Source organism: Salminus brasiliensis, chromosome 25 (genome assembly GCF_030463535.1).
Source record: "Salminus brasiliensis chromosome 25, fSalBra1.hap2, whole genome shotgun sequence".
Lineage (NCBI taxonomy): Eukaryota > Metazoa > Chordata > Actinopteri > Characiformes > Bryconidae > Salminus > Salminus brasiliensis.
The window spans coordinates 17,925,175-17,935,086 of record NC_132902.1 but is presented as its reverse complement, the minus strand read 5'-3'; the positions used below and the strand labels follow the sequence as shown (position 1 = coordinate 17,935,086).

At 41.7% G+C, this 9,912-nt stretch overlaps 1 protein-coding gene across 1 annotated transcript; it reads right to left on the bottom strand.

The window, feature by feature from the left end:
* Nucleotides 1-2,228: 2,228 nt before the first annotated feature.
* Nucleotides 2,229-5,637, bottom strand: LOC140548021 (testis-specific serine/threonine-protein kinase 6-like). Its single transcript, XM_072671371.1, has 4 exons — nt 5,411-5,637; nt 4,375-5,196; nt 4,058-4,270; nt 2,229-3,814 (listed from the first exon to the last, which is right to left on the bottom strand). Exons 1-4 carry the CDS (start codon nt 5,635-5,637, stop codon nt 3,517-3,519), a joined length of 1,560 nt encoding a protein of 519 aa, XP_072527472.1. The 3' UTR covers nt 2,229-3,516.
* Nucleotides 5,638-9,912: the final 4,275 nt, after the last annotated feature.

Sequence of the window (9,912 nt, the reverse complement as noted above, 5' to 3'; positions counted from 1 at the left end):
GTGTGCTAGCTGTTCTGGGATGTGCCGGATCATCACAGATGATCCATTAATGTAAATAACATTACATTACATACATGTAAATAATGCATCTGTTCTATTGTTAGGTTTTTTTTAATATAAATCTGTTTTATATTTAGTTCAGAGAATAGCAGGTCTGAACTTAAACCTGAACTAATGTCAGGAACCTCCACGTCCTGGATCCCTGCCTCACTTTGGGCTACGGGAGAACAGCTTCTGCAGAACGGTCAGCGTTTCATCCTTACCTTTTTCTTCAGATCTAGAGGAAGCAAGAGCTTCTGTAGAGGCTGCAGGATTGCATGCACCCTGTTGGGAATCAAATGAGAACTTGCACACCGCAGAGACGAGGAACTTCTTCAACCTCTGAAAACTGACAGAAACAGAAACTGACTCCATAAGGGTTGTATCAGGGCCCGACATCCACAAGTAGGGCTTGTGCTTACAGCCCAACACCGTGCAGGGAGATTGGGATTTGCAGAGAACACAAAGATTGGCAAATGTGCCATTGACGTACTGTGCTCTCACGGATGAGAGCAGGTTCACACTGAGCGATATTCACTGAATTATTACCTCATTTTAACTCCTATTAATCCATAACTTCCAACAGCTAGCTGATTCTCTACAATTACAAACAAATTACTGGGGATTTAAAGTATTAGAGTTTTTCCACATGAACTTGTAACTTTTATTAACTTTATTGAGCTACTTTCTCTAGTTCTCACAGCGTTTCACCCTCTAAGCTCTAGCTGCGTTTTCTCTCCCCCTCAGAACGAAGAGAAACGGTAAAGAGAGAGAGGGCTCCCCCCTGTTATGTGCTGGTTTATCTAGTGTTTGCATATTTACTAGTTTTAAATGGTATTTGATGGCAGTAACTGTCCATGTTTCCACTGGTCGCTTTTATTGTGTTGAAAGCTTAATAGAGCCTGCAACATGATATTAGCATTAGCTGTAGCTTAGCCACAAACACCTTGTTTTCAGTATAAATGCGGTTTTAGGTTGGTTTGCTTGGTTTTCTCCCAACAGTGTTTTGATAGTTTTATAATCCAGATGATTTTCAAATTAATGCAATGGATTCTTGTTGTGGTGATTTTTATTTTGTTTGTTTTCATTGTTTCAGTCCTTATTTAGCTAATGTGTTTTGGGTTTTTGCAAAATGTCTTAATCCTAATTACTTATTAATCTCTTGATTTTAAGTCCCATAACTATACTCCTCTGTTTCTCTTTGTCTGAAGGGGAACAGGAGTTCTGTGCCCAGGTTTTCCCTAGACCCGAGGTCTATTACCCACCTGTAGTTCCACTCACTTGCCACTTTATTGGAAACATCTAACCTGTAGCTCCACACACTAGTCCAGGACAAGGGCAGGGTGTTAAACACAGGGTTGTGGGTTTGGTACCTGGGTCTGCTATACTGCCGTTGTTTGGTCTTGGAGCAAGGCTCTTAACACAAAGGTTTGCAATGGTTTAAAGAGCTGAATAACCCGCAGTATTAGCAGATACCCTCATAAGAACATACCAATTTTTAGGTGTTGTGCCTTAATTAATTGTGAACAGCTGAGATTGAAAGGATTTTAGAGTTGAAGCAATTAGAAAACGTACTTTAGATAAAGCTGCATCTTCTTTCAGTGTCCATGTGTGTATATATCCTAATAAGAACTGGTTTCAGGGCATAGGACTGTGTAGGTGCTTGAATTGCTGCTTCTACCTTGTCCACTTGAGGGTGTACAACACCACTAAACATTACACTGTTTTATTTCTCAATTATTTCTGTAGCTGAACACAGAAGTCCACACTGACCACCTGAGTGGACTACAGAGATATTAAACCTTAACATTAAAAATAAACCAAAATAAAAGGTTTATCAGTCTGAACGGAGAATGAAACGTATAGGAAATAAACATCCTGACTGATTTTTTTTAAAATCATTTTTGCATGAAAGAGTTTATTGATTAAAGACACATTTCTGTAAATAATGAATCTGTTCTATTGTTATATTTTTATATAAATCTTTAGTTTGGCTGATTTTTATTTTTAGTTCAAAGAGAAGCAGGTCTGAACTTTAATTTAGACTAACGTGAGTTTAATCCTCAGAGCTCAGACAGAAGTTCAATATCTAGGATTTACTCTGAGAAAGAAAAAATAAACATCCAGAACACAGCAGTACTGCAGAATAGCTCTTTATTCAGAAAGACCAACATGAAAACAGATGTACAGATCACTCCTCTTCCCTCACTGCTGAAAAAAACAGCTTGACCGGCCCATGATGTTCAAGCTGATTGCTCAGCTAACGTCTTGACCAGCATATGTTTTCATTTTGAGTGTAATGGCTTAGCTGGTCTACAAGCATGATCAACCTGACCAAGCTAGACAACCAGTATGACCAAGCTGGTTGAACAGGATGGCCAAATTACGATGCAACCAGCATTAACTAGCAAGACCAAGCTGGTCAACCATCTTGACCAAGTGGGTCAAGAATATTTATGCTGGTTGATCAGCATGACCAAATTGAACCACCAGCATAACCAAAATCAAATGCAACATACACCATGCTGGTCAAGATCTGGTTAACCAGATAACTTACCAATATATAATAAGTTTTAATCTGGGTTGACCAGCCTTTCAACTAGCTTGACCATCAGAGACCATTGACCAAAAAATCCTGGGCTTTGGCTGGATTTTTCAGCAGAGTCATGTGCTTACTGCTCCAGGCTCCCTCTTCCAATCAGTTCTCCAATCTCACTTAAATCAAATCGGATTAATGTGCATCACCCTTTTGTACAACTAGTGTCGAAAAGCAGCTTTACAGGAATCCAGTAACAAAAGAAAAGATTTTTAAAAATCATAAAAAACATAAAGACCCCCGGTGAGCAAGCCAAAGGCGACAGTGGCAAGGAAAAACTCCCTCAGAGTTGGAGGAAGAAACCTTGGGAGGAACCAAGACTCACAAGGGGGACCCATCCTCCTCTGGCCACAACTACTTATAATTTGCAAGATGCTGGATGAGTATTCAACCTCTATGACTGTAGAGCTGTCTGACTGCATTTTTAAACTGTAGGTCACATCGATGGTCAGTAAGGGGTAAATATTTCACATACCTGAAAGTTCAGTTTAAATATTCTTAAACGGAGCTAAAGCCTCGGCCTCCGGGTTTTTCCTGCATCACTGTGGGCTGTGGGAGCACAGGTTGTGCTTCCACCACCGGCCCACGGAGCGGGACTTTCCCTTCAGAACTCAGCCAGTACGTTATTACCTGGAGCAGTGCTAGATGTCTAGAAGGAGTGAAACTTTTCTGACCAATAATTAAAGGGATTCTGCAAAATGAAATCTGGGGCCATCACTCTGGACTCTTAACCTTGCTGAACCTCTGCTTCCTGGATCCCTGACTCACTTTGGGCTACGGGAGAACAGCTTCTGCAGAACGGTCAGAGTCTCATTCTTACCTTTTTCTTCAGATCTAGAGGAAGCAAGAGCTTCTGTAGAGGCTGCAGGATTGCATGCACCCTATTGGGAATCAGAGGAGGAGTTGCGCACCGCAGAGACGAAAAACGTCTTCATCCTCCGTCGAAGTGACCGGGAGGCTCTGATAAACGGTGCTGCAACGTAAGCTTTAGCTGCCCTTTTCACTGCAGCACAAAGTGGACTGAAGCAGCCACATTCCTCCCCCACAGCCTCCACGCTTTGGAAAGGTATACTTGCTTCAGCTCTACTGATGTCCTCTTCCTGCAGTGGGTTGAGCTCACGATGAGAACTGCTTCCTCCATCCTCATCAATGACCGTCACAACAAACCTTCCTATGACCCTGGAGACGGTACAGAAGCAGTGTGGAAAATAAGTCCTCTCTTATTTATTTACTTATTGTTGGTGAACTAAAACTGTACGCTACCCGTTTACTTATGTACAGAGCAGCTCTTTACTCTAGTCGACCTTGATCATTTTATACAATACCTCCAAGCGTGTATCCTTTGTGCCAGTGCTGCCAGACTGACTGACAAATAAAGCACTTATTAAATAAAGAAATAAATGTGTAAACAAACATACATACCTGATTTTCTCCAAATGCTTAATGACGATCTGCTCGTCAGCGCCGGTTTTGGAGGATAGAAGACCGCTGAATGTGGGCGGGCCGATCTCAGCGAGTTCCTCCACCTCCCGATCCCCATCAGCAGTGTGCTGCTGCAGCTGAAAATTCTCTGTCTGTTTCTCTGGAGATCCTTCAGTCTCAGCCTCAAGTGAATCTGCAGTCTCACTCATTTTACTGTTGATAAACATTAAAGACAAATGTAGCAAATAAACAAACAGCTGACAGACCTGGGGAGTGTTTCACACAGCAAAAAAATTCAATTCAAACAGTTTGCTTACCAATCTGGACTCGACTGCAGCCAAGGGTGCCATTGCAGCTCGGTCACTGAAGGCCGAGTCAAAGGGTCGTACCGCAACATGGAGGATATGATGGACCGACAGTCCTCCTCCACTCTGATCCCCGCAGGATACTCCACGGCTTTATGCTGGAATCGTGGGTATATATTTTCATATGTCTGTATAAAGGGCGAGGACCCGGTGACCATGAAATACAGAACCACACCCAGGTTCCAAACATCAGCTTTCTTTGCATCATATGCCTTACACCTGATCACCTCTGGCGCAGCATAGCAACGAGTGCAACAATATGTTTCACTCAGGTCAGGGAAGCCTTTTGAAACGCGCCCAAAACCAAAGTCGGTCAGTTTGATTTGGTTATCGGCAGTCAGCAGAACATTCTCACATTTGAGGTCCCGGTGGACAATGTCCTGCTGGTGCAGATACACCACAGCACTCAGAAGCTGAGAGAACCAGATTTTGGCCTGGTCCATGGGGATGTGGTGAAGCTCCTGGATCTTACTATAGAGATTTGTTGCGGCAGCCTCCATCACAATGAACACCTGCCCGTTTTCCATCTCCAAAATGTCATGCACCTCAACAATGTGAGGGTGCCTGACAGTTTTCAGAATGGTGAGTTCACGGGGCAGGAATTTGGAAACAATATTAGGTGACATCAGCCTGCGGTCCATCATTTTAATGGCCACCTTGTTGGGGTGCCCTCCAGATGTGGCCAACTTAACCTGGCCAAAAGCCCCGTGACCGATGTTGCACACCACCTCATAGCCCAAGCTTCTCAGGACTCCGTCAGTTGTCATTTTATCCCTGTAGATGGAAAGAAGAGCAGAAAGTTAGAAAGTGGAGGAGGTATGGAGACGCCTTTTCCCTGTGTAGTCCTGCTGGAATAAACAGGTAATTCAGTCCTCTACTGGGTGGAGCTACTCTTTAACTGAGCGTTATTTGAGTCTGATGAAAGAGCATGAATAAAGCACTTCATAAATAAATTAATCAATAGTGGGAAAACAATAAACAAACATACCGGTTGGGTTCCCCCAAATGCTTAATGATGATCTTGTCATAAGTGTTGAGTAAAGAAGAGAAAAGGCCGCTGGATGTGGACAGAATGTTCTTTTCCAGTCCCTCCATCTCTCCATCTACATCAGCAGAGTGTTGTTTCTCTGAAGCTCCAAACATGTCCTCCTGTGGAGATGTTCCAGCCACAGGCGGGTCTGCGGTCTCACTCATTTCACTGTTGGACAGTGTCATAGAGAACGTAGCAATCAAGTGTCTCGTGAGCTGCTAAATCCTAACTGAGCCAATGAGGGAGGACTCACCTTTTTATAGGTTCCGTGATGTCATCAGCATGACATCACAATGGAGTGGAATCACGTCACCAAGGTAACCTCCTTCATTGACTATATAAGTCTGTATGTACTCACAGTGCTGTAAAATCAATACTGCCCCTCCACTAAGATGCCTAAGCAACACATGGACCACATTGCAGTGATAATGAGACTAAGTTGATTGAATACAGCCAAGCCTTTAAAATTTACAGAATGTTGGGGAAAAACTCCATTCAGCCCTAATGAGAAACTGTAGCTCCACATCAGTGTACATCTGTTAAAATAGCAACATGTAGAGAGTTATTAATTTGGTGACACTGTATTTAGAGAGGTCCTTTTTCTGAACATTCAGTAGATTATCAAGAGATTTTTACTGAATCGAATCTGTTGAAATCTATTGAATTCAGCTATTTCACTTGTTTTGGAGAGTCCAAGTTTAGATCTGTAGATGTTCACCTGAGAAATCACTGGTCATCTAACAGGTCTCATACAGACCATCTCCACAGCCTCAACACACTGTTATAGACCTGCTGCTGACACAAGTCTGGAACTGGATCTTAACTGGATTAGACTGAGAATAAGAGGCCAGGGTGAGAGTTAGGATTAGGTTTTGGATTAAGGTTAAGGTTAGGATGTGGGCCAGGATTAGGTTTTGTTTAATGGAAGTAACATATTAAGTCTGTAAATACTGTACTGTAAGTACTGTAAATAACGAATCAACAGATCCTCTTCAGGATATTTACCTCAGTGTATTCAGATGCTTCACTGCTGCTATTGCACTGATATGTTCTTGATGTGTTACTGATTAGTTATGAGTTTAATAAACACCTACAAAAGACCACTCCAAAAAGTGCACCCATGTTCATAGTGTTATTAATATTCACATCAATAAGGAATATTAATTGGATCATTGGATGTAACCTGCCATCACTTCAGCAGATCTACACCAGCAGGATGAGGAAGCGGGCTGGCAAGATTACATCTGACCCCTCACATCCTGGACACCTCCTCTTCCAGACACTCCCCTCTGGTAGAAGACTGCGGTCCATCAAAACCAGCACAACACGTCATGCTAACAGCTTCTTCCCCAGAGCTGTAGCACTCCTCAACCACAGTGAACACCTCCCACTGTAAACCTCAAAACATACAACTGAACTGTACCAAACCGGACTGAACAGCTATTTTGCACTCTGCCTATTTGCACTATGTCTATTTGCACACTGTACAGATGTTCTTTTCTGTAAATATCAGCTCTTTACTTTCTGTAAATATCAGCTCTTTATTACCTTTAGTACTTTTTACTTTTTTAATTTATCCCCTACCCTATTTATTGTTTAGTGTCATTTTTCCTTTAGTTTAAGACTGTGTTCTGTGTTTTTTGTTACTTGTCATACGTGTTGCTCTCACCAAGACAAATTCCTTGTATGTGTAACATACTTGGTGAAATAAAGAGATTCTGATTCTGAACCATAGCTCTGCCTCATTGTATATTATAACACCTACATTTAGGGAGTTATGTTCACCTTAATGAGAGACTGTAGCTCAGACTCAGTCAATATCACAAAATCTTGTTTCAAAATCTTGAAACAGTGATATTAATTAGGGCTGAAAGGGATTTTACCAGTGTTTTGTTAAGCATTGTCCTCACAAACAAAAATATGAAGGAACATTTTGTGGGTGGAGCCTGAATTAGTCCAAGTTATGGGTCAAGATTTTAATCAGACCTCTATGTAGCATCTATATGGAGTTATGAACTAGGACAGCATTTGGGTGCAAATGCTGAAGCTGCAATAAGGCTATGGACCAGTATAACCCGGTTTGTTAAGGAGTTGAGAGTGTAACAGCATAAACAGCAGACAAAGGTCAGATTCTGAATAAAACAACCAGCTTTACTGAGTGATGAAGACGTTGTATACAACATTACAAAAGAAAAAAAAACGATTTAAACAAATCTATTTATCTATCTACATCTATTACTACCTCACTGGACTCAATATTTTCACACTACCGGCAATTATTTATTATTCTCTGTCTGTACTGTGTTGTGTTGTCTGTCCGCACTTGTTTGTGTTGAACTTGTGTTTTGTATGCACTGTCTATGTTGCACCATGGTCCTGGAGGAACGGTGTTTTGTTTCACTGTGTACTCTGTATGTAGCTGAAATGACAATAAAACCCACTTGACTTTACTTGACTTGACTTGGTTAAACCGGCAACCAATTATCCGCTATACAGCTAGCTTAACATTATATCCTCTAGTCAAGGAACCGACAAGTTATGTTTAGCAAAATTTGTAAAACTGCCAAAAAGAAGACAACATACAAACTGATAAGCACTTGTGTAAATACTAAATAATATTTCTTGTACATTATTACAAATCAATCTACATGTAGCTCACAATGAACTAAACATAGTAATAAATTCTGTATTCAACCCAAGAAATATTAACATAAACACATGAATATAACTGTAAACACTGTGAGACTTACAGATAAGGCCTATTTGTGGATTTCAAGGCAAGGGATTAAGGAGGTTGCAATACTAAAATGCTCACTCTATGAGTCCATGAATAACAACGCAATCCTGAATACTACTTCCTGTTTTTCTGTGCAGCTAAACGCAATCCCTACTAGAGGTCCCTGAAGAGCACACAGATCAAACACTATGCTGAATCCAATACGAGTGTGATTACTGGCGCTTGTTTATAAAAGGAAAATAAAGAGTCTTTCAGTCTTGTGTTCTGTTACTTCAACAGTACGTAGTGAAAGTGAATCTCAAACAACAGTTCAACTCACCATCTAAATTTCCTTCAGGATCAAAGTGCCTGCCTGCCTGCCTTGAGAACATTCTGCTGTCTGCAACATCCTCCAGCATGACTTGTTTGGCAGTGGGTCAGTAATGGTGTGGGGAGCCATTTCTTTAGAGGGCCGAACAGCCCTCCATGTGCTGGCCAGAGGTACCCGGACTTCCATTAGGTCCTGGGATAAGATTCTCAGACTCATTGTGAGACCATATGCTGGTGTAGTGGGTTCCTCCCTGGGTTCCTTCTGATGCATGACAATGCTAGACCTCATGTGGCTTAAGTTTGTCAGCAGTTCCTTCATGATGAAGGAACTGATACTATGGACTAGCCCGCCTGTTCCCCAGACCTGAATCCAATTGAGCACATCTGGGACATCATGTCTCGTTCCATCTACCAACACCACGTTGCACCACAGACTGTCTAGGAGTTGACTGATGCATTAATCCAGGTCTGAGAGGTGATCCCTCTGGAGAACATCCACCACCTTCTCAGGAGCATGCCCAGGCGTTGTTGGGAGGTCATACAGAGCCAGGAAGCCAAACACACTAGTGAGTCTCATTTAAACTTGTCTTGAGGAATTTCCATGTTTGGATTAAAACGGGATCAAAACCAACAATTTCAACATTAAGTAGGTTTAAAGTCACTAAACTAAGATATTCACTGAATTATTACCTCATTTTAACTCCTATTAATCCATAACTTCCAACAGCTAGCTGATTCTCTACAATTACAAACAAATTACTGGGGATTTAAAGTATTAGAGTTTTTCCACATGAACTTGTAACTTTTATTAACTTTACTGAGCTACTTTCTCTAGTTCTCACAGCGTTTCACCCTCTAAGCTTTAGCTGCGTTTTCTCTCCCCCTCAGAACGAAGAGAAACGGTAAAGAGAGAGAGAGGGGGGGGGGGGGTACTGCACCAGCAGCGGAGGTGGGACAACTGAACCCTCAATTATGATTGGCTACATCTGGCAGGACAGCAGTTTCCTCCAATAGGAATGTTGATTTGTTCTGACCACGCCTTCTCCGAAGCTGCTGGGCGGGATAAAGCTCAGACGAAACTTAACCCTTATCTTTCCAGAAGGTTTTAAACGTAAACTATGTTCACCACATGAAACGAGGGCTACATGTACCTCCACTCCCCTCATTATGTTTCTTCTCAGGCATTTCATTATAAATAAAGTATATTTTCTATATTTTCGTAATATTTTCACTGTAATGTGTCCATATCTTTTGTAGCGGACCTGTTAAGAGTATCTGTGGAAGGAGCTAAACCCACACCAGACCACTAGAGGGCGCTACATACTTAGGCCAGCTTAAGAGTATAAAACTGGCAGTGATGCAGAAACTACATTAATGCCGCTATTCTGCTCATTACAGCACCTGTGTCTGTTAG

Excerpts from the sequence above, each read along its gene's own strand:
- LOC140548021 (XM_072671371.1), bottom strand. The coding sequence starts at position 5,637 with ATGACACTGTCCAACAGTGAAATGAGTGAGACCGCAGACCCGCCTGTG. Across the intron at positions 4,271-4,374 it reads CTGCAGTCGAGTCCAGATTG|TAAAATGAGTGAGACTGCAG; the intron begins GTAAGCAAACTG and ends GTTTATCAACAG. Across the intron at positions 3,815-4,057 it reads AAGCATTTGGAGAAAATCAG|GGTCATAGGAAGGTTTGTTG; the intron begins GTATGTATGTTT and ends TACCGTCTCCAG.